General features: G+C 38.2%; 2 protein-coding genes and 1 long non-coding RNA gene across 3 annotated transcripts in view; 2 read left to right on the top strand and 1 right to left on the bottom strand.

The window, feature by feature from the left end:
- MACIR (macrophage immunometabolism regulator) overlaps positions 1-24,109 on the top strand; it is a 169,392-nt gene that overhangs the window by 143,889 nt on the left and 1,394 nt on the right. Inside the window, exon 4 of the mRNA XM_070571319.1 lies at positions 17,607-17,675. Coding sequence (XP_070427420.1) covers positions 17,607-17,657 — 51 coding nt within the window. The 3' untranslated portion in view covers positions 17,658-17,675. The remainder of the gene's footprint in view (positions 1-17,606; positions 17,676-24,109) is intronic.
- On the top strand, positions 322-15,704 carry LOC139075343 (uncharacterized). Its single transcript, XR_011525655.1, has 3 exons — positions 322-437; positions 15,094-15,121; positions 15,227-15,704. It is a non-coding gene; the product is annotated as an uncharacterized lncRNA (long non-coding RNA).
- Positions 15,840-24,109, bottom strand: part of LOC103567424 (uncharacterized) — a 61,230-nt gene continuing 52,960 nt past the window's right edge. Inside the window, exons 6-7 of the mRNA XM_008544082.2 lie at positions 18,094-18,229; positions 15,840-16,131 (exon numbers count right to left, since the gene is read on the bottom strand). Coding sequence (XP_008542304.2) covers positions 16,032-16,131; positions 18,094-18,229 — 236 coding nt within the window. The 3' untranslated portion in view covers positions 15,840-16,031. The remainder of the gene's footprint in view (positions 16,132-18,093; positions 18,230-24,109) is intronic.

The following is a 24,109-nucleotide window of genomic DNA, read 5'->3' as shown; positions in this document are numbered from 1 at the left end:
AGGAGAAATGAGAAATGAGGTTGCTGGTTGTCAAAGAGAACTTTAGTCCTCCCTCCCTCCCTCCCTCTGTTCCCTGTTTCCTTAAAAGAATGCAAGCACAAATTGCTTGTGCAGTTTTATTTAAAACTATCCACACAGAAAAAATATTGGAGCAATTAATTCAATATTACAATGTATTAATTCTGGGATGGGGTGGTAGGAATATATGTGTTATTTTTTTCTGTGTTTTGGGGAAAAAAGATCATTTTCTGAAGAGATATCTATATCTCTTAATGTTCAGTATACTAAAATGCCAGTATTAACACTGGTCTATTTCCGTACCAGGTATTCCTTAGAAGCAAACAGGCAAAGGGAAGAATGAGAAAAAGAATCCAATCCATATTCCATAATCAAGGAAGGAACAAGGAGATGGAAACACTTGAGACAGAGGACTGAAGGTGGGAAAAAAACATAGAAGGGACAAATGGTGGAGGAGAAGGTGAAGTGGAGAGAATATGAGCAAAGAGAGTAATGTGGGACAGTCAAAAGCACATATGTATTACAAAGCAATTCAATGACGTTAAGTCAGTCAAACCAGTTGGTCAGTATCCTGTAAAACAAATAATGCAAAACTTGTTAAATGAGGGGCTAGGGAAGACAATCGCCCTAACAGAGTTTGGGAACATGACCTACCCACAGAGGCTTTGATCTGTGAACAGAGACACCAGCAATACAGGGGCAAATACTTGTTTCTGGTTAAAAGGCAACTTTTGTCTGGAAAGTTCCCCTCTAGCAATACATAGACCAAAGCAAAATCCTAATAGGACTGGCATGGGCCTGAAGACATGGCCTCTGTAACTGACTGTTGGTCTATGGTCTCACACCGTCCTAGGTCTTACAAGTGAAGGTATAGAAATGAAGCCACATGGGGGATGTCAGGGCGGCAGGAAATGCATGCATGTTGGATCACATTTTATTCTTTGGATTTGCTTTGCCATGCTCTTCCTCTCTCTGCCAAGTCTGTTTCCATCTAATCTCAATGCTTCAAATGAAAATAGGCTCACATTTGCAGATTATCTTGGAGGTATCTCCTTATCCACTTTCCTCTTTCCTTAACTGGCCATTTACTTTCAGTAACTTATGTTCAGTGATTTATGTTGGATACAGAAATGGGGAAATTTGGGATGAGAAAAGACATACTTCGAAAGGAAGGGGAGGAACTAACAGGTTTTAGTGAGAAAATTATCTTTGATGCTTCAGTGTTTCCTGCTGAATACATCAGCCCCAAGTGGGTTTTGCACTGGTGATCTTGAGTCCCTCCTATGCTGTAAAAGCTGAGCAGATATTCCGCTGAATAGAGCAGAAACAGAGCTCCTCATGGTGAGTAGTAACCAAGCTGAATAAATCATGCCTTCAGAACCTGACTTTTTTTTTTTCCAGTAGAATTTTGTGATCTCCTAATGGAAAGGTTTTGGAATGTAATGTGTATATGATTCCTGAAAACAATTAGAAGCTCTGTAATATAGGCACATCGAATAATAAGTATGAATTCTTTGGCAAAAACAAATATGAGGTTTTATTGATAAGCTGATGGCGGCACAGGAACACTAGGCCATATTGACTTTAATAAAGCATTGAGTGGTTTAATTAAATCAGTAATTCCACCCTCAGTTCCATTTTTCAAAAGACAGTCAGTGTAAAAATAAAATGGTTTCTTTTTTTAGCTCCTTCTCTTTCCTTTATAATTCATTAAGATGAGTCTATAGATTGACTTATTGCTATTCTGCCATAAAGCACTCTCTGCCGTTTCAAGAATATAGCACTTTAAACAGGATGCAAGGAGATATTGATCTTAAGGTGACATCTTCTCTCACTTTTTATAAAAGGGTTTTTTTTTTAGAAAAATCTATAAAATGTGTGTGAATGCAGAGTTTTAAGACGCAACATTGCTATAACACTACTATAATAATTGTTAGCTTGTTTCTTTGATCTATGGGGAAAACTCATGAAAAATACGTGAGCAATTTTAAATGCATATAATGGCACTCATCACATATTTTCTTCTTAATTTTTATTTTATGGAAATAATACACAGAGATAGTTTTAAAAATCAGTAATATCAGAAGACCTATAAAGGAAATTAATAATCTTTTGTCTCACCCTCCCTAGACTGTAGTCCCACTCGTTTGAGTAAATACTTCTATATTTCTTTGCGTATATATCTCTATACTTAAAAATAAATGCCGTCTTAGTCTAGATCTTCTAAAAACAGATTAATGCAGGGATTAATGTTTTGATACTTTCTTTGGGTGGTATAAGCCCAGGTAGATGAAGGGAAGGAAAAAGGGACGTGAAGCAAGCACAGCTACAAAGCAGTGCCATGCAATACCATACATGATGGGTACAAAGCAAGCGTGTCAGCTCAGCGTGTGGGCTTTTCCACATGGGCTGAGATGAGTAACCCTACCTCTAAATACTGCATGGAGGGGAAAAAGGAAGGGAAGCTTATCTGCTTGGCTTCCTCTTGGCTCCCTTTTCCCTTCCTTCAGAGTTCACTCCATGGGGAGCTAACTCTTCTATACTTCAGTATCACGCCATCTGGCCCTGTGGTGGCCCCTGCAGAAGCCTGATCCCATACCCTGTGGTGTTGCATTCCGTTGAAATCCAGGAGTGGAGTGGTGACTTGGCATGGACAGGCTCAACATATAGGGTATGTGGGCCATCCAGCCAGTTGGGGAACCTTGGCAAAAGTGGTGGAGGTTGGGAGTAGGGGAGTTGGCCCAGCCTGGGAGGCAGACAATACCTTCAGAAAGGAGACGGTAGGGGTAATGTAAATGGTTGCACAATACACATACTATGTTTATTCCTTGATTTACCAATTTCAGATGTTAAATATTGACTTCCTGACACAGGCTTATGAGTATTTAATTCTCTTACACCCCCTTTCTTTTCATTCCTAGTGCAATGTTTTTATATAATAATTTTTGCTTTAAGTAATAGTCAATATTTACATTATTATGACCAGGTAAACTATGTTATTGCTAAGCTCAGTAGTGAACATAAGTACAATTTCTTTTTTATACAACTCATTTTCCCCAATTACTACGTTTTCATTTGCATTTTCTAAGAATGAATTCTAATATTTTCTATTGCGGTTGATAATGAACTTTTTTCTAAATCCCCACACGTATCAGATGGTCTATCAATTCCACTTTTTTCTCCCTTCGTGCCCTCTTTCCCAGAGCCCTGGATGCTCCTGCTTGAATCTGGACTGATTGCTTTCCAGGCCTGATGAGGTAGCATCTTTGTTTTCTGGATCTCACATTTTCTCTTTTCTTGGTTAACTATTTTGTTTTGCTTAAGCACATCCCACAGTGGCTTCCTAAAATAAACATGGTAGATACTTCTAGTACCTCTCCATGATCAGTTTTCCTCCTTTCCTGGACAAATGGGACTGTGACACTTCATGGCTTCCTTGCAGATATGTAAGTCATTAACCACTTCTGGACAGTGGGCTGTGGGTAGAAGTGACATGTGCCAGTTTGGGCCAAAGCATTATTTTTACCCATGGATGAAGCTTTGTGTTGAGAAGGTCATGAGACTAAACATAAGCCTAGATTGCTAAATTGCCATGGAAGATGGTTGACCAGAAGAGTCTCCTGTACTCACAAAAATTCTAAGTACACAAGAGAGAAACCTTTGTTGTATTAAGCAATTGAGATTTTGGCATTGCTTGCAAGCTGGCCTTTCCTGATTGATACAAAAGGGCTCATGAGAAATACATTTTTGAGTCGTCATTCCAATCTAAAAACATTGTTATTCCACCCTCACCCTTGATTCATAACATGGCTGGATATAGAATTCCAGATCACAGAGAAATCTGATTCTCTTCTAATTCCTATTACTTTGTATGCAACCTAGCTTTTCTCTTTGGAAGCTTTTAGGGTCTTCTTATCCCCAGTGTTTAGAAATTTCACCATGATGAGTCTTGGTGCGAGTCTTTTTTCGTTTTTGTTTTTGAGGGTCAATCTTGAGATTTATACCATTCAACTCTGATAAACTCCACAAACTACTTACTAACTACAGGGAAATAAAGAATAAGGTTGCAGTGAAGAAATTTGGCAGACACCACCTTAATCAAGTGATCAAAGTGAACGTTAGTATAATGGTTCAAACTGAGATTGTTTTCCACTGGGTAGGATGCAATGAGAGTACAACTTTACATCTGTGATATTTTTAAATTTAATCATGAGAAAATATCAGAGTAACCAAAATTGAGCAAAATGCTGCAAAATAACTGGCCTGTAATCTTTAAGAATGCTCAGTTCATGGAAGTCAAGGAACTGTTTCATTTGGAAGGAAACTAGAGAGATGAGACGGCTAAATGCAATGCACGATTCTGAAGTAGATTCTATAAAGGACATTATCGGAACAATTGATGAAACTTAAATGGGGTCTGAGGATTAGATGGTGGGAATATATTAGTGTAAACTTCTTGATTTTGATGATTATGTTGTGGTTGTGTAGCAGCATGTCCTTGTTTGTAGGAAATGCACACCAATGTATTTGAGTGTGATAGCACATCATGTCAGCGAATTATTCTCAAATGATTCAGGAATAAATTTCTTTGTACAATACTCATAACTTGTTTTGTAAATTGGAGATTGTTTAAAAAAATTAAAGTTGCTTCCCTGGCTTTTCCCAAGCAGCTCATAACATTACTTCTAGACTGCTTGTTGATTCTCTCTTGGGTAAAAGGGAATGTGGAAGAAGGCTGATGTAGAGTGCAAAGTGAAGATTCCTGTTTGTGGGCAGTATTACGCCACTGACTCCTACCCACCCTGAGAACTCTCTCTCCAGATTGATTACTTTCCACTCAAACCCCATTCCTTTCCCATTTCAGCTCCTATCAACCCTCACCATTTCAACTATAGGCCACCAATTCGCTTTCTGGCATTTTACCCCCAGTGCCTGGCACATGGGAAGCTGAATAGCCATTTAAAGAATTAATTAGTGATGCCCTCTGCAAAGGAATTCAGCAGTGAAGTCTTAGAAAATAACTTAGTTCAACCTTCATTTAACATTCTCCATTAGTACAATAACTAAGCAGCAAAGAATTTTTTGTTTATTTTGCTTTCTGTGTTATTTTGAATGAGATGTTTCTATTTATGGCCCTTCCATCTGTACACGTTTTCCTGAACAGTCCCAGGTAATTAGCTTCCTGGAATATTGCTATGTGGCAGGTTCCTCTAGTCCAGATCTCTTACTCTTAGCTGCTTGAAAGAGTCACTGTCTCTCAAGATTCTATAGAAGCAGATGCTTCACCAATTTCTCTTTAACACGTGACTTCAGATTAAGGAAATTTTGTTGATTCTTCACGGGAGGACACCTTAGTCAGTTTCCCCTCTGGCTAAAATCTCACTTGCTATGCAAAATTCCTCCATGATCAACCCTGAATTCAAATCCTAAGAGCTAATGTTAAAATTCTAATAATAGCTAACGGTTATTAATTGCTCTCAAGGTGCCAACCCTTGTGCTAATCCTTTTTATGCATTAGTTCATTACTCCTCACAGCAAGCCTGTAAGACAGGTACCATTTTTGTGTACATTTTGTAGCTGAAGAGACAGATATTAGATTAAGTCTCTAGGAACAACTCCCAAATCTTCTTGGCGAAACTGAGCTTCCAAGGAGCTGCTCCTGGCCACCATCAGAGAGCCGCCTGTCCAAATGAAGTTCTCCCCTTCCAGCTATCAGCTTGAGAACCAAGCTTGCAACATGAATGCTTCTGCTCTGCTCTTTACCCACGCACTCAGTTCCAAACTCAAGTCTTGAATTTGTGCCTCTGATTGATCTAACAAAAATCACATCTGGAACCCAAGCTGTTACAGAGTCTGGGAGATGTACTCTTCAGCCTTCTTGCTCTGTGGTATGGGAAGAAATACAAGAAGGGCATTGGAATAGATGTACAGCAAGCTAATCTTCAGTATGCCACAGAGGGAACCTCTCTGTTGGGATTGGTTTAGGTGGATGTATGCCTACAGCAAGATTACAAATGCATTCTGGAGTGTGGCTCACTTTAGTTTCTACATCCGAATTTATACAGGCCTCACATTGATTATCTTTGGTATGTCTATCTGAATGAGAACTATTCCCGCAATTCTTTGAGCCCCTTTTCTCTTGTTCTTTTAAATGCCCTCATAGTTTCCAACATGGATAGTTTATTTCATAGCTCTCTGGATTAACTTTTGTAGAATCACAGATTTCCTACTTTCTTAGTCACCTAGAAAAGTGTAGCCTTCCATATCTCAGCTTCGTAGTGATAGAAAGACTGTGTGACCGTGCTCAGCCTCCAGCCAAGACTTCCTGGAAGAGGGCTCCACGCATGTCTCCATTGCTGTTTGTTTTGCTTTTTATCAGTACCATATGGAAACTGTAGCTCTGCATTGTCTGATATAAATATATAATGAGCCACATATCTAATTTAAAAATTTCTAGTAGCTACATTAAAAAACTAAAAAGAAACAGGCAAAATTATTTTAATAATATATTTTATTTCACCCATTATTTCCACTGGGGCCAGTAGAATCTATTTTATCCAAAATTCAGAGTGTTTTCTTGCTCTCGCTTTTTGGTGTCATTATGGAAAACTTTCAATGCAATGGTAAGTAGCCTTTGAATTTTGAGGAAAATTAACTTTTGGGTATCTTGTCATAACAAGTAATACAGCTGTTCCCATAGCAGAACTCCTGCTTTAGTGACCAGGTCATTATGCTTTAGACACATCAGGAACTGACCATTTTATAACTGAGCTCTCAGTTTGACAAGGTTCAACCTATGGTTCTATGTCAATGAATTGACTTCAGTTCTTTAGGAGAGTGTAAAAGGAAATCTACGGCATTTCTCTGGGGGTCATCCTCTTCTCTCTTCTCTCGACTGTTTCTATATTTTACTGGAGTTTCTTGCTATGCCATTGAGTCTCTAAGTAAATCTCTGCCTCTCCTGTTACATCTCTCATGTAACATCTCTCCTATGTTGTATAGGAGCTGGTGTCTCTAATTCCATTATTCTTGGGTAACCTCCAGACAACTAGATTTTTCGGTTTCCAGCAGACTCCAGTCTCTTTACCTTGAAAATGAAGATTAAAAACCCCTCTCTTTTCACTCTTTCTTTCAAGGACGATGGAAGCTTCAAATGAATTGCTTACCTTGAGCCTTTCTCCTCCTGTTCCAACACATTCACTGATATATGGCTAGGTAGTTCTTTCTGTGTCGTGTTAGAGATCATATGGTAGGTTTTATTTTTAAGAAAATTGGAATCTCCTTACTCTCTACCATCAGGGCTGGGTATTCGCTTCTCTTTTTCATCATAGTTTTTCTTTATGATCTCAGCAAGTCACTTACCTTTTTTTTTTTGAGGAAGATTAGCCCTGAACTAACATCTGCTGCCAATCCTCCTCTTTTTTGCTGAGGAAGACTGACCTTGAGCTACCATCCATACTCATCTTCCTCTACTTTATATGTGGGATGCCTCCCACAGCATGGCTTGACAAGCAGTGCATAGGTCTGTGCCCGGGATCCCAACTGGTGAACCCTGGGCCACAGAAGTGAAATGTGAAAACTTAACCACTGCACCACCGGGCTGGCCCCAGTCACTCACCTTTTTTATGTCTCTGCTTCAGTACAAAGCAAGTGTTTTACATATAGCAAAAGAATGTACTGAATGTTCTTTGCATAGGTCAAAACAGTTGACCTATGATTTTAGGACTTATGCTTTCCATTATTATTGTAATGGCAGAGAATTTTAAAAAACAAACAAACAAAAATGATCTTTTGAGAAAACTGGCAGGTTTAGGGATACAACTTGAGGCCTTGGAAGAGAGCAAAGCTAACTCAACCATGAAGGTGTTTAACCTATTAGAAGACTCATTAGTGTTGGCAATGATCACCTGAGCCAAACAGTTGCAGGATAAACAAAAAATGATTTAACACACAACACTTTGTCATCCTAAAACTATGCTATGACAGTGTATTTATCAGTGGTAAAAGTTCCAGGTGTGCTGGGGAATGACTCCATGAGCACCCAGTTCTACTCTCACTGAATGTTCAGCCTACCAAGAGGTATAGGGACTAGGTCGTGTCAAGGAAATGTCATGCAAATTTATCCTATTTCATTTTAAACTATTATAATTAGTTGAAAATGATGATGAAGTATTTATATCATGACATATTTGAAGAGTGGTGCTTCAGTAGCTGGTCAGTTGGTTTAGGATGCCATACCACCTAGCAAAACATTTGAGACCTCCATGCTAGAATAATGCTTACTTTTAACTAAGAATTTATTATAATTAATTCAATCATGCCTGCCTTCCCAGTTCACCTCAGTGATGGTATGAAGCCCAAGCGCTCAGGTATCCATTATTACCTCATCTCCATACTGAGCTCAGTCTATTTGCCAGTCTGACTCAATCTCCCTTGGCCGCTTATGCCCCTAGAGCTCCTGCTCCATGACCAGCAAACTCTTTTGCATCTGCAGCTTCTTTCCTGATTGTTCACTTGTTTTCTTTGCTCCAACAGAAATACGGCTATTTCCAAAGAGCTTTCTCCTCATCTTCTAGGTCTCAGTTTAATAGAGAGACCTTTCCTGCCCATCCTATCTGACTACCATTATGATTTTTATTCTCTCTCAGAATAAGCTGGTTATTTTCTTCCTTGTACTCACCGCCTTTTGTACTTATTTAATTCATTGACTTATTATATTGCTAGTTTACTGCCAGTCTCCTCCTCTAGAAGGTCAAGTCCTCGATGAGGACAGAGACACTTATGCAACTGACAACTGCTCTCCAGGGCCAGAAACATACTGATAATGAACGGATGAGTGAATGATCCCAGAAGCTAAAAAAATTGAATACATTTTAAAAACTAACTTCATTTTTTGCATAAATATATGGGTGCTGTGGTCATAACTGTTTACTTGGCAAATTGAGTATCTATCAATTGGATGATAGCCTATCACTGCTTTTACCCATGTTCATAGAAAAAAAAATCCCATATAGGTTTGTCAGGTGGCTACATTTATTTTACTTGGTTTCTGAATCATTTAGACTTTGCAGCAGGACATGATTGAGCCATGATCTTATTTGACATGGCATGGTTGTTTATTCTCAGTAAAAAGTTGGAAATTTTACCTCTCCAGGAATGCATTAATTAGCGCTCACAACTTCTTTAGGTGAACTGATGTATACATGATTCTAAGCTGCTACTGCATTTGAAACCAGGGATAAACAGTTCTTGAAGTAAACGCACCACAGTTATGAACAGAAAAATGGGCACCGTAGGAGAAAAGAGGAACCTCCAATTTTTAATGATACTTCTCTTTTCAGGACTGTAGTGGAAGGGGATCCTCCATCATTGCTACTGCATATCAAGGGACATTTTGTCCAATTAAAACCATGTCATAGAATTTTTAAAAGTCTGTATTATTTCAGGCTTAGGAATTCCTATGAAAGATTAACGAAAAAAAAAAAGGATGAAAATACACGCGAACGCACACACAAATTCCTTTCAAAAGATCAGCAAAATGTTCTCATGAGAATAAGGGGGAAAAAACCCTGAAAACATATCAGTATATTTTTGTGGAATTCTCGAATTTAACTAATTCACAGTATATATAATCAGGCTGAAAGAGCTAGGGCTATATATAACTTTATTGGTCCAATTAGTATCAGATTTTGCATGTAATTAACACTTCAGAGGAAGATGAGAACAGCTAGAATGAGAAGTCCATATGAAAGTAGAACAAAACTATTGGATCATATTACCTTACATTGCTGCAAAGAATAGAGTAAAATTTCAAAAAAAAATTCTAATTTATTTTACCACATAGAAAAATACAGCATGGATCTTTTAAAAATAAAGTCATAATTACAGTAACTACAATTCAACAGATTCACTGAGCAAAATCTTTTATTTATAACTACAAGTAGAGAAACTGATGAAGCATAAAGGACAAATATGTATAATCAGTTGGAAATTTGTCTGAGAGGAGGATTTTAGCAAAATAAAGGATTCGGTGTGGTTTAATGGCATTCACCCAAGAGAGCTCCTGTTTCATACTCACATTCACAATGTAACACTTCATGGCTTACTTGCTACATTAACACAGTAGTGAGCTCTATAAAAGGTCAAGTTTGAATCCAGTGTTATTTGAACAATGTCCACCAAAAGGAGCCTCTTGTTGTATATTTATAATTTTAATTACAGGATACTAAACCTTCCTCATCATCACAAACTACATTGCAATTTATTGAATAAGATAGTAACCTTTTTAAAGTGTATGGTAATTGACTCCACTATTCTCTTATGAGCTCAGGAAAATGATAATTTCTCAAGAACTCTTGCTTAAGTAAACTAATTTTGAAATCTCTTTTAGGGCTAGATCTGCATAGCACAAAAATAAAGACGAGGAGACTAAATATCTGAAAAGCCAATGACTTTTTGCAGGCAATACAGCTAGTTGATGACAAAGCTAGAACCATTGTCATAGGCTATAGCTTAACAGTGGTGGGCAGTGGTTCCTTTTGCTGTAAGTAATAAAGTCCTTTGTCTCTGACACAGGAATCTCATGTCTTATGCAAACATCCATGGTACTATAGCAGATTGATTAAACTTTATAGTCAGTTTGATGGGAATTCTTTGGCTGCTAGTTCTCCTCCACACCATTAAACTTATTTAAGTAGGATAATATCCCAACAGTGGCTTTCCCAAAAACTCCATTTTTCTGGAAATGCAACACTTCCTCCATCTACTACACTCCAAACAAACACAGAGTTAAGGCTGCAGAACCTCCAGAGTCTATTTTCTTATAATGTAAACCCACCTCCTTGGTCATGAGTAATTGGTCTCTTTCAGTTTGTTGGAACTGGTATTGAAAGAAAGAAATTACTCTCACAGGAAGCTGGACCTTAGAACATACAAACTTGAAACTGTCAGCTAAAATCATGTTCTTCCACGTGGATGAGGAAGCAGAGAATACCAGTTTGTACATTATTCGTAAAATTACATATGTCTCACTTTGCCTGAGATATTTTCTGCTTACATCCGTTTTCTCAGTATAATTATTAATAGTGTCTTCTCTTAAAATGTCCTGATTTGGGAGCTAAATTATATGGTCATTCTAATCACTCAAGATTCTTTGATGGAAAATGATAGAAGCTCAACTGGAACAGCAGCTGTCAAGTTATCATTCTGGGTCCCATCATCCAAGATAACTCAGCTTTCAAGCATGTGCAGAGTGGAGGGGGCAGAATTAATCTTTACATGGGGGCAAGTGCCTTTGAACTAGAAAGGTTCCTATATCTCATTTTTGGTAAGGGGGGAACTCCCTTTTTGAATTTGGTTCTCACATAAGTGTTGCTGTGTAGGCCCTTGCTGCTATTGGTGATATGAAGAGTAGCTCACCCTAACATGTAGCTCCTAGATACAATTGCTACAAAGGCTATGCTATTCCATCTTCTGCCTGTAGACTGTACGAATATGCAGGTTAGGTAATCTTCATCTGTGGTTGCTGTTAAGAGGCTGTGACTGTCATTGGGTTTTTGACTCACAATTCATGCATTCATTCTCTATATCAACTAAAGTCAACTTGCAGGGAGAAAAAAGAATGATGCAGGTGCACAACGAGTAGTGGAGCAGAGAGAGAAGATAGATATCTTGGGTTTCCTCTTATGCTCCAATCCCCGTTGAAACTGCCTCTGATGTGTATTCCTGCCTTTAGCTTCCATAAGATGCCCACAATTACTTCATAATTATACCTTTATGCTTAAGTTTTCTTCAAAATCTGTCTGTAACTTGCAATCCTTAAAATTCTGATGCAACTCAGAATCTAAACTCAGAATTAGCAGATTTAATTTTCCTGTATGATCAGATCAATATATTGAATTCATTTATTTATGCTTTTACTATATGAGTATTGAAGGCTTAATATATGCTGGACATTGTGCTAGCTTCAGAGACTACAATAAGTATGATAGACAGATTCCTACCTCCCTGGACATTGTGCTAGCTTCAGAGACTACAATAAGTATGATAGACAGATTCCTACCTCCCTGAAGTCATCAAACTAATAAATACAGAGACGAGATCCTTCCCATTCTGTTTCCAAAGATTGATCAAATAATTCACTAGTCTATTCAGAACCTTGTTTATGCACCCTGGGTATTCATAGCCTGTGAAGAGTCACTGAAATACAAATTCTCTGATCAAGAATGCATTCCATTCTAAAAAGGTAGATTTGGAAACATATGAAGGGATATTTATTGATCAAAAGTATACATGTATAAATATGGTATACATAAGATGTAAGGTATTGTTAGAATACAGTGGTTAGTTTTAAAAAATATGCTTTATAGTTTCATTAGCTTTTACACCCTGCTATGGACATGTCTCTGACGTGGGTTTTAAATGATTGCTGGGTGGACTAGAATAGAAAATAGAATTCTACTATGTTAGCCAAACCTCTATGGAGAAAGTATTTTTTTCTCAAAAGTAGGGGAAGGAAAGTTTGTTTCAAACCAGAAGGAAGCTTGAGAGGTGGTTTGGAGGCAATGGCTCATTGAGTTCATTTTCTCAGGCTGAGTGGGTGAGGCAAAGAAGGAAATAGACTGATTGCTTTTAGTGTTCCCTTCTTAAGGGAACAAATCATTGTGTTCTTTGGTATTTATTAATTTATCTTCAATAAATGTAATTCCCAAGTACAGAACAGTCCAGGGGTTTTCCTTATGGTGTGCACATTAAATCAACAGATGAGGCAGAACAAGAATTGGAGTTGGACCAATTGGAGTTGGACTACTTACGTCCCACAGGGATCTTCTGAGAACAATTTGGGCTTCTAGGAATGCTGATGGAAAATTTTCCAAGTTTACCAAGACATTGGGCTAGCAGAGTTTTGACAACTGTAGGCCAGTCCTTGGGGATCTAAATTGGCAATATTATGTTGCATATGACCCAGAAAGCCTGAACCTATACTTGGCCCTCTCTATTAAGTCCACGTAAGATGGAAACCTTGGTGGATCTCTCCTCCATCCTCTCCAGCTGCAGGTAGCGAGGTAAAGGAGATGAGATGTGTTCCTTCTGAAGCTGTCCACAGAGATGCGATGTCTGTATATAACCAGCTGACAATGCTTGCTGATGATATTGATAATTGTATTGAGAGTTCACTGGGCTGCCCACTGTTCTAGTGGTTTTCATACACTGTTAATTTAATTGTCATAAACACATGAGAAGATACTATAATTATCCCCATTTATAGATGAGGAAACTAAAGCAAGGAGAGTTAAAGGAACCTGCCCAAGGTCACAGCCAGCAAGTGACAGAGCTAGAATTTGAACTCAGGCTATGTGGCTGCAGAGCGAATGCTTTGAACAATTTTTTCTGCCTCTCCTTAATGGTTGTAGCCTGGTGGCAGCCGGTGCTTGGCCCACTGTAGGTGCTCAGTGAACATTTATTGAGTAACTGACCATTGGGCTCATGGGGAGCTCTCCTTGATTTGCCAAAAGGTAGGCTAACTCTAAAATGTGCAGTCAGATAGGGTACATTTAGAAGGCTGGTCCTGTACTTTCCCTTCCTTAGTCTATCAATTGGAGATGGAAACCTTGTGGATCTTGGGAAATGTTCTTAATCTGAGAACTAAAAATTTCTTTTTGGGTCACATATCCCTTGAGAATCATATATACCTAAGAACCCTTTCTACATAAAAATGCTCACGCACAAACATTTTTTCATAATTTCCAGGATTGTTTAGATCTCTAGAACCTTCCAGGAATAACAACAGTGATTTTTGAAGAGTGATTCTGATCTTTGAACATTGATACCTTTCACTTTCAAGTGAGTTACGTGAGTGCTTGCTTCAAGGAAACTTGTGTTCACATTTTACTGAGGTAGTTGCTTTTGTTTTTCTCCTTCAGGAGAAAGCTCCGTGCCAGTGTTACAGTTGGCTGTGGTCACTAGCTGGCTGCCTGGTAACGGCACAATTTGTGCATTCCATGGCGGGGCTCCAGAAAGGCAGAGTGCTCTGCCAGGGAGCGGATGTATGAGCTCCAGGTTTCTGACATTACTGATGATGCCCCTGCTGAAAGACCTCATTATTACCATAGCAAATACCGGGAGAACAAAAGGACCATTGTCAGAACAGAGGGCTATCTGTTATTGTTAATTGAATATTTTTGATTATGGTATTAAGTTGGTCGGAGTATTACAGTGTGTCTTTTTGGGCATGAGTTCATTTAGGCAGCTTCTCTTAATATGGGAACTAACTAGCACATGCTCACACACTCACAAGCCTCCTTTATCGGCGTTGTGGTGAGCGACAGCTGCAAGCTGTAGCATCTATTCAAAGAGTTCACAGTCTTTTGGGGGGGTGGTGGAAGTGAAGAATATAAGAAAAATGGCATGAATTTTGATATCTTTTTCACATTTAAGATTCTCTGGAAAAGGATATAATTTGAATTAACATGAAGTCTTTCCATGAGACTATAGAAATATAAACATGATTTATTGCTGGAATAGATGTTTTTCAGTTCTCAGGCAAAGACAAGAAGTATTCAACAAGTTTGGGGAGTGGATGGTTGCATTATCTCTGTGAAACCACATCATATTCTCGGGCACAATGAGGGGCTGTGAGTTAAGTGGAATCAACACTGGATGGAGAGAGGAAGACCTGGATTCAGCTCCAGTTCTGTCATTAACAACCTATGTGGTCTTCAGCAGGCATCTACCTCCCTGAGCCTGAGCCACAAAAAAGAGGGGTTGAGCTGTGAGGTCCTTGTGAGCTCTGAAATACTATTATTTTATGAAAAGACAAGATTTCAATTTGTTGTTATCTTGAGTTGCTCTAGAGCACTTGAATCTCATAGTTGAACTCCCTGAAATCTGTGTTCCATGTTCCATTCATGAAGGCATGGGGCTTCCAAACCCATCACAACATCCTGGATACACATTGGGATTGTGCCGCTGAGAAATAAAGTCAATGCTTAGAATCCACTTTTGAATTCTTCTGAATTTTACTTTCAGGATCAAGAGCAGGATATTCTTGATTTATTTCATCTTTTCCCCTTGCAGTGTGACAGATATTCAGGCAATAATTCAGGTAATAATAAGACCTGTGCTTTTGAGTTTTCTCCCCTAAATTCAGTTTAATTCTTTTTCTATTTTATTTTTATACCAATAATTGTTATTATTTTCTTTCATCTAGGAAGTCCTGGGAAGCACTTGGGCCAGTTGAATGAAGATGACCTAACAGAGAGGACCTTGTTTAGTTGAATTATTTACTCATCATTTAAGCCACGTCATTTCTATGATCTTAATTTTCCCAAATATCGTCTTCCCACATCATGGTCTATAGGCATTCTAGGAAGCCTACAACCAAAGCAAAGAGTGGAACATTTAGCAAATAATATCAAAGAGAAAATAAAACAAAGCAACTTTTACTGTATTTGTGCTTTCAAAAGACAGGGGTACAGGGCATACTATATATATATATATTTTTTTTTTTTCTTTAAGATTGACACCTGAGCTAACATCTGTTGCCAATCTTTTTCTTTTTCTTTCTTCTTCTCCCCACAGCTCCCCAGTACATAGTTGTATATTCTAGTTGTGCTGCGTGGGATGCCACCTCAGCATGGCTTGATGAGCAGTGCTAGGTCCACGTTCAGGATCCGAACTGGTGAAACCCCAGGCCACCAAAGTGGAGTGTGCAAACCCAACCACTCTGCCATGGGGCCAGTCTCCCAGGGCATACTGTATTGTGATGCTAACATATGCAGCCTGAAGGGGAAAATATGGGGTGTTAATAATGTTGATATAAGTTGTATTAGCTGAATGTCACATTATATTTTGGTGCTTTGGTTCAAAAACAAAATTATCACCTTATCACAAAGTTTTAGCATCTTGGAGGAACATTCATTTGAAAAGCTATATAATAATAAACATTTTTGTTTCTTCCCACAACTAGCTGGTGATGATTTTGTGGGTCCTTTCTCTTAAGATTAGGATTTCTTTCACATTCTGGTCTCCTCTAGAGGTCGATTCATGAAGTCTTGAATAGCCTGATGCAAAGGAAGCCATTTTTTGATAGACATTTTCAGAGCTGTAATCCAGCTGCAGAAACAACAGTGCAGGACAGGTGATTAAAAAAATTGTTGGACTCTAGGGAAATGAAATGTTACAAAGTCTTTTAAGTTATATTGTATTTTTTTCTCTTGGTTATTTAGTTTGAAATTAACAAGGTAAACCATGCTTTTTGGGTTTCAGATTGAACAAACAAGTAAAATGCCAAATGTGAAATACACAATGGTAGCCATGAAGTAAAACTATGTTGATGTAAATAATAGGATCAGAAGAGGGTACAATGTTTGTTTATAGGGACTAATGGAGCTACATGGATTTTAAGATTAGTAGTAGTATTTTACTGCGTCTATTTAAAATTTAGTTGATCAAACATATAGTAATCAAATATTGCCATTAGGGCAAAATATTTCTGCATTACTGTTAACCACAGCAAGCTCTCCAGTTAACTCTCTTCTCCTCTCCCTAATTTTCATTTTCTTGGATGATGTTTTGCAAAATGTACACACATAACATTTATTCTAGGGGATGGTTAACAGATGTTATTTTTTTGAAAAATGGTTTGGGTTAGATAAGCTTAGGTAGTGGGAGTTATGCAGAGTTAACCAGGATTCTTTCCAGCAGAGTGTTTCAGAAACACTAATAATTACTTTGTGTTTCTCTGAGTGTGGAATATGATTTGGATCATTTCCTAAACTTAACTATTCTTTGGGAGTAGGGTATCTTGTGGAACCAGTGTTCCAATAACCATACTTTGTGAAACTCTGCTCTTATGCTTTGAAATATTTTTCTAGTGACTCAATATTGTGTCTTATTGATAATATCCACTCGTGAGTTTGGCAATGAGATTCAACTATTCAACCTCCTCTCTTAGAGAAGCCAGTGGATTTTATCAGATAGGAGTTAACTCTATTTCACTGACCCTTTTACTAATATGCCAGCTGGAGCTTCACCTTCAAAGGAACTATCTTAAACTGCCACCCAGATTGTATAGCACATACCCAAGGAAGAAGATCTTGGCAAAATATCTAGCAATTCTATATTCATTATCCTCCCACTCTAGCCTATGCTTAGTAAGGAGTGGAACAGGCAAGGTTTACATAACGAGAGAAGGCCTAGAGAGATCCCTTCGCCTCTCCCCAAATGGTATTTTGCTGGAGATCCTGAAATTCTACTTTTGGAGTTGTATTTCTTTGGGTTAAAATAGTGTATCTGGTTCTTGCAAATGCCCCTGGAAATTTTACCATGTCTTCTGTTTTAACAAATTACCGTGAATTTCTCTATTAGATCCTTTTTACCCAGAGAGTTGGGAGAAAGCAACTAAATGAGGTGAGAGATGGTCACCAAGTAGCTGAGGGTAGGAATGGGAGATGAGGGCACTGGATGTCTTAGAGATAGGAGTTAAGTCAGCGAGACATGAGAGATGATGGAGGATGCTCTAGGTACCAGACAACATTTCTGCTCCATGGTTTTGTCTCTGTTAACTTTCCTGCTTTTTTTTTTTCCAGAACCAAATTATGAACCAGATGCCCATTAGTGCATGCCGAGCTGGATACTGAACATAATGAATTTGATAGGTGAGTCCTATGTCCTTCAATGACTTTTAACAAAATCAAACAACTGACCAGATTCAGATGGACATATCAATAAGAGTTATGTGAAGGGAGGTGAAACAGCAAATCTGTGAATTAATAAACTAGAATATTTACAGGTTACGGTCTTAGTGAATTTTTTATGTTGAAGCCTGAGTCAGCCACTGCCTTGGGAAGAATTGGAGACTCCTTTTTCATTTGAAAAAGATACTTCTGGAAGAATCATCTATGCATTGAAAGAAAAAAAATATCCTGGGGAATATTAACTATGGAGACTATGCAAAGAAAGGAAGAGATTTAATTGAAGATGTGGAGTTGAAGTTGAAAAATAAGGATAAGCCTTTGCTAAGAAGGCTCTTGTCAGGACAGATAAAGAAGAAGAAATATGCAGACCTTGACTTACCGTTGGTTTTCTGTCTTATTTTCTGCACAGAAATAGAAAGTCTTGAACTCTTCAGATGGAGGTTTGAGTTCAATTACTGATTGCTTGAAGCTAAGGATCTGCTCGTTCACCCTATATCCTTGCAGATATAGGCCACCTACAGAGGGTGAGAGCAAAAGGCAAGTGAGGAGAACAGGGAAAGCGTAAGATGGAGAAAAGGAGTCTGAAAAGGTGTCAAGAAAACTTTCTATCTGAAGAAACCTCTAGTCCAGGTGTCTCAATTTACCAAGGAAGAAACTGAGACTCCAAAAGGATATGTAATTTAAGGTCATCCACTAATGATTAACGGCAAGAATGGTAGCAAAGTTTGCATTTCTTGGTTTTCATTTTTTCAGTCTCTTCACTACTTGTTCAGTGTTTAGCTTAGAGTTACTGAGGCCCTAACCTAGCTTCTTTACCTGGAGGACACACTTTGAAGTAAATTTTTCAGTATCAAAGAATGATACTTGTAATATCATGTTAGAGGAAAATCAAATGATATTTGCTTGGGCAGAACCATTAAGAGGTCCTTCCTGAAGAATAATGAAGACAGCCAGAAGTTTCTGCAACCAACATAGATCCCCACCTTTCTTGGGTATATGCAAAGCACATTTAAAATATGAACCCACAGGGTGGTATGAGGGAGTCAACCTGAATTAAAATAAGAAGAAAATGATTGGTTTTAAAAGATAATTTTCTCCCCATGGTCCTTTGAAACTGTGTTAGTGGTTACATACTGCTTGGCCTGAATTTTGTTTCCATTATTTGGGGGTTGGGAGGAGGACATCAGTCTAGGAGAAGGTGCTTCTCCTAGAGTCAAAACCCTTGTGTGTTTTTATGGTGTCTGGATGCTCTGAGGTAACCTGAATCTCATGCAGAGACTCTAGGTAACATCATTAAGAGTGATAATTAGATGTTTAAACCTCTTCCTTGCTCTTCCTGCCTCTTGTTCTTACCCCCTACTTGCCCCCAGGAGCCACTTTTAGTGAACTGTACTAACAAGGAAAACACCAAAATACAACCTGGATTTTTGCTACATACCCAATAACAATTCTCTGCCAATGTGTTAATAAGGGGCTGTGAAGGGAAAATTTGGTCCCTTTGAATATGGCTGACTTTGTTTTCCTTTGGGTTACACTTGATACCAATGTACACTGTCAGGAAGTCAAATGCTTTTCTTTTTAAACAGAATGAGTGACTTTTGAAATTTAAAAATTGCTTATGTTATAGACGGGGGTTAGATGCACTATTAAATTCTTTTTTTATTTTCATTTAAAAAGAGCCAGTTTTAGAACTAACTTTTAGGAAAGCATTCATTTTAGAAATGGCTAGGTTGTTTTTCCTTTAGTAGGTCCTAGTAAAATGGTGTTTGTCAAAATCAGAGAGTGACTTCTTTCTTTGGCATATATATATATAAAAACATATTTGGCATATATATATATAAACACTGTTATTGAGATATAATTTACATACCATAAAATTCACCCATTTAAAGTGTACAATAAATGATTTTTAGTTTATTTATGGAGTTGTGCAACCGTCACCATAATTTAATTTTAGAGCATTTTCGTCACCTCAGAAAGAAACTCCATACCCAGTGGAAGTCACTCCCCATCTGTTGCCCTATCTTAACTCTAGACAATCCTATCCCACTTTCTGTCTCCATAAATTTGCTTTTCCTGGGCCACAATATATATGAAATTATATATATAATATATATAATATGTGGTCTTTGGTTACTGGCTTCTTTCACTTAGCATGATGTTTTCAAGGTTCATCCTTGTATCACGTATGAGTACTTCATTCCTTTTTATCACTGAATGATATTCCATTGTATGGATATACCACATTTTATTTATCCACTTTTTAGTTGATGGACATTTGAGGTTTCTTTAATTTTTTGACTATTATGAATAATGCTGCTATGAATATCATGTACAAGCTTTTGCATGGACATTTTTGGGTATATGGTAGAAGTGGAATAAGCAATGTGCTAGATGGGCAGGCCTATAGGATATCTAGAAACATAGCTGAGAGTTATTTTGCTGTCTTAATTCTCTGCTCCAAACAATAGTACACAGCCATTTTGTTACTGTACTGATTTCTGGCTTCTTCCTCCTTGTGAGATTTCCTTTTCTCATGTGTCTGAGCAGATATGAATACCCTCCCCTATCTCTACCCATTTTGAGAATGGATAGAAGATTTGGTCCAGAAAGTATCTGCTACAAACAGGAAAGTTTCTGACCAGTTATAAGGTAGAAATGATTGTCAGTAAAGACATCCAATTATAACCCCATTACCTCATTTGAGGTGACCTCATTGGGCCAGTCTCTATCTGCTATTAGGTAGCAGCAATAAATAGCAAGCTGGCACAGTGTTTGGACAGAGATTTCTCTCAAGAACTGTGCAAGCATTATGTGTTCCATTTGCTGCAGTAACGTAAAAGATATCTGAGAAGTGCACACAGACTTTCATGTGATTTATTCAAGAATGATAGTTACCAGTCACAATTGGTTACTTACAGCTCTTGCTAGAGAGAGATAACACGAAAAAAATCATCACGCGTATGGTGAATGACAAGGGGCTTCAGGCCTGTGAAGAGGCACTTGAAAAGAGGGCTTCTGGAATACTTACACTGTGGCTTTTTAATATTAGCAGGCATAAGAAAGCCAGTAATCCATATTGTTAAAGTACTAGCACTTTCCTTAACAGTAAGGAAAGACTTCAGGGAATGGACTGGGGCTAAATCCCACGATGTACATTAGAGCTATATTCAACCAGCTGCAAGTGAAATGTGGGATTAGCCTCTAATGTGGTTTTTACAGGAAATCATGCCTATGTTGCTTCTTGTGTCTTGCTCTTTCCACTCATCTCACTGTTATCTTTTCTCTGCCTTTTCTTTGTTGTCCTCAGTATTGTCTTGGCATCTCAGGTGACTGTTATAAGAAAGACACCATGCCCAAAATACTACAGATACCTTCAGAAATAAGAAGTAGCATATGAGGTCTCCCAGATCTGTCATAAAGAACGTAAATCAAAGGAATAAAATAAATAATAAGTAAAAATAAAACAGGAAAGCAACTGAGATGCTACGGCCAGGGGACTGTGTCTTTATGAAGTGGTGACCAAGGAAGCCTGTGGGTCTTAACAACAAAGCAACTAATATGGTAGGCATATTACAAAGACAATTGAAAGGAAAGGACTTTCTTTAAATACTCTAAGATTTTTAACATAAAACTGACGAAATAAGCATATAAGCAGAGACAGTGTTTTGTGCATTAGTATTTTTCCAACTTTTTTGGCCCTGATCCACAGATGTAATAAATACAGACCTCTACATGTTTTCATACAATTAGGCTAAAGTTTTGTGAAACGTTGTGATATACCATGATATTTTCTATTCAATTAAATTCTATTCTGTTGTATTTTTAAATCTGGTCACAACCTACTAAACTGATCACATGACTCAGGAATGGGGTCAAAACCTGCAGCTTGGTAAATACTGCTATAAATGGTAATCAAGCCCTGCTTCAAGGTTATGACCTTCACAGGGCTGGAGAACGAGAAACCAGATCAGGGTGGAATGTGCAAGAGCCAAGCAGAGCTTGGACAGTACAAGGAAAGGAAGAATTACAGATTAGAGCAGTCTGAAGCTCACCCACTTGGTATATTTCAGTTCTAGAAGAACTGAAAATGAGTGTTAGAGCTCTTTATAATCTTTATGAATATAATAACGATTCATATTCCATGCATATAATGATGATTAAGTTAAACAGTATTTTAGTGCTGTAGTGTTCATGGCACAGCATGGGTTCGGCCACTCTCAATAAATTTCTCTGCCATCCTCACAACTCCTATGGCTCTTGTGATAAAGACTTGTGCTGGGTGGACTCTGGCTATTGCAGTCAGTGTGCTGATATCAGAGTGCAGAGACCAGACACACAGCACTACTTTAAGAAGGCTAATTTCTGCCAGGGTGTGCCTCACATGGCATTGTGGCTAAGAGTTTGGGCACAGGATTCAGATAGCATTTGTTCACATTTTTTCTCTCTCACTTAATAGCTGGGTGACCTTCAGCATGTTAGTTAACTTCTCCAAGCCTTAGTTCTCAGTTATAATGGGGATTCTCATTGATAAAAACAATGGATTTTTTTGCAAATATCCATTTTAGATAATGAGCGTAAAGTGCTTATCCAAGTCTTGGACACACAGGGAGCATTCACTAATACATGCTAACTTTCCCACTCCAATACACCTGAGCAGTATGACCCGGTCCTCTGAAAAAATGTGGCTCCCCAGAGCAGTGATTCTTAGTGGCGAATAGAGAGGGGCACAGTTATTTTGGGAATTTCCCACAGGAGATTTGGACATGCCTTGACCCTATCTTGGGTTTCATTGTGCCGGATCATTGGCTGTAAGCCTCAGGTCATGATCCATGTTAAAATGCACAAGAAAGTTGAGAAGGACTCTTAGCAAAAGGGTAAATCTCAATTTCAAATTTAAATCTCGGGAAGGGTAAAGGACTTCAGAAGGGCTCCTGCATAGCCAGCTTAATGCGGAAGAAGGGTAAGCAGGTGATTAACCCTGGGAGAGCTTCCATCTGGACCCAGCAGCTGTCAGGGTCAGAGTGTGGAGGGGTGGCAGGAGAGTGCACCTTGGAACAAGGTACATGCTCAGGGAAGCGGTATTTTTAATTCAAGGAAGAGTAGTCATGTAAAACCAAAAATCACAGGCCTCTATTTGGAACCTGGCCAGATATAAAATTTCTGTTGGAATTTTAGTAAGAAAAATGTTCTTTTAATTCATATTTGTGATAATTTCTGCCAGAAAGAAGGGTTTTGGGGCAAAGTATAAGATCCTAGAGTGCTCTGGAGGCAACAAAGAACCATGGAAGGTTCTGGAAAGATATATGAAATGATGAGAGCTGAATATAAAGAAGACTTCCATTTTTCTCCTCATCTATTTTTTCTTTTTGTTGGTATAACTTAGGCTATCTGGGTTCAAATTCCTTCTTCACCATTTACTAGCCAGGGGAACTTGGGTAGATGATTTAACTTTACTAAGCATCAGTTTCCAGACTTGTAGGTGGGATAATAACCTATCTTATAAGATTGTTGTAGAAATTAAATGAAATGATAAATAAAAGCACTTCACAGAGTGACCAGTACAAAAGCTGCACTCACTAAATGACAACTATGCTTGGGCTGTTATTATTTTCAGGCCATTTAATGGTAGCCCTTGCCCAGCTCTCTAGGACTTTTCTAAGTAGGGCTTCTGAACTTTCAGGATAAGGGAAGCCACCCAAGGGCTGTCATTACTATTTTAAACTCTTGGAATCAGCAGCAGTCTCTGGGCCGCAGGAGTTTGGAAGCACTTCGTTAATACTTCAGAGTTTGGAGTAATCTGAGCTTTCAATCCTAAATATTTCCTTTCTACCCTTGGAAATAATCTCTTGAAAATGAACTTCATTGATTTCATAATTAAAATTGTTCAGACTTTTGCAGTGATGTTTTATAATGAAAATCTCAGTCAATGACTGCTTGCAGGTTTATTTTGTTTACCTTCCTTCCCATCCTGGTATCAGATGCTTAAAGCTGTGGGTTTGGGGTTGAATAGAAACAGCCTGTTCTGTAAGTGCTTAGAGATGCCGGCTATCTCTTAATAGTTGAATAAGATTCTGAGTCATGTTTTAATACTCTCAAACTAGAAGGCGAGTAAGTGGAAGAGAATCATTATATTGTTCATTCTGAGTGATGAGAAATGAACCATAGTGTGATGCTCGCCTTGTACCTCTTTTGTACCCTTCCAAGAAGGTTGCAATGGTCACCACATACTTCCTTCCCATTTGGCATGGCTGTATAGCTTAATTAAACATAAGCATTAATGCTAAAAAAAGAAATTAAATAATTGAGATTCCAGAATGTTCACTATTGCTAATTATTATTATTTTTTTAAAGATTGGCACCTGAGCTAACATCTGTTGCCAGTCTTTTCTTTT

The sequence above is a fragment of the Equus przewalskii genome, chromosome 13, assembly GCF_037783145.1.
Source record: "Equus przewalskii isolate Varuska chromosome 13, EquPr2, whole genome shotgun sequence".
NCBI classification, from domain to species: Eukaryota; Metazoa; Chordata; class Mammalia; order Perissodactyla; family Equidae; genus Equus; species Equus przewalskii.
This window is presented reverse-complemented; position numbering and strand designations above follow the sequence as displayed.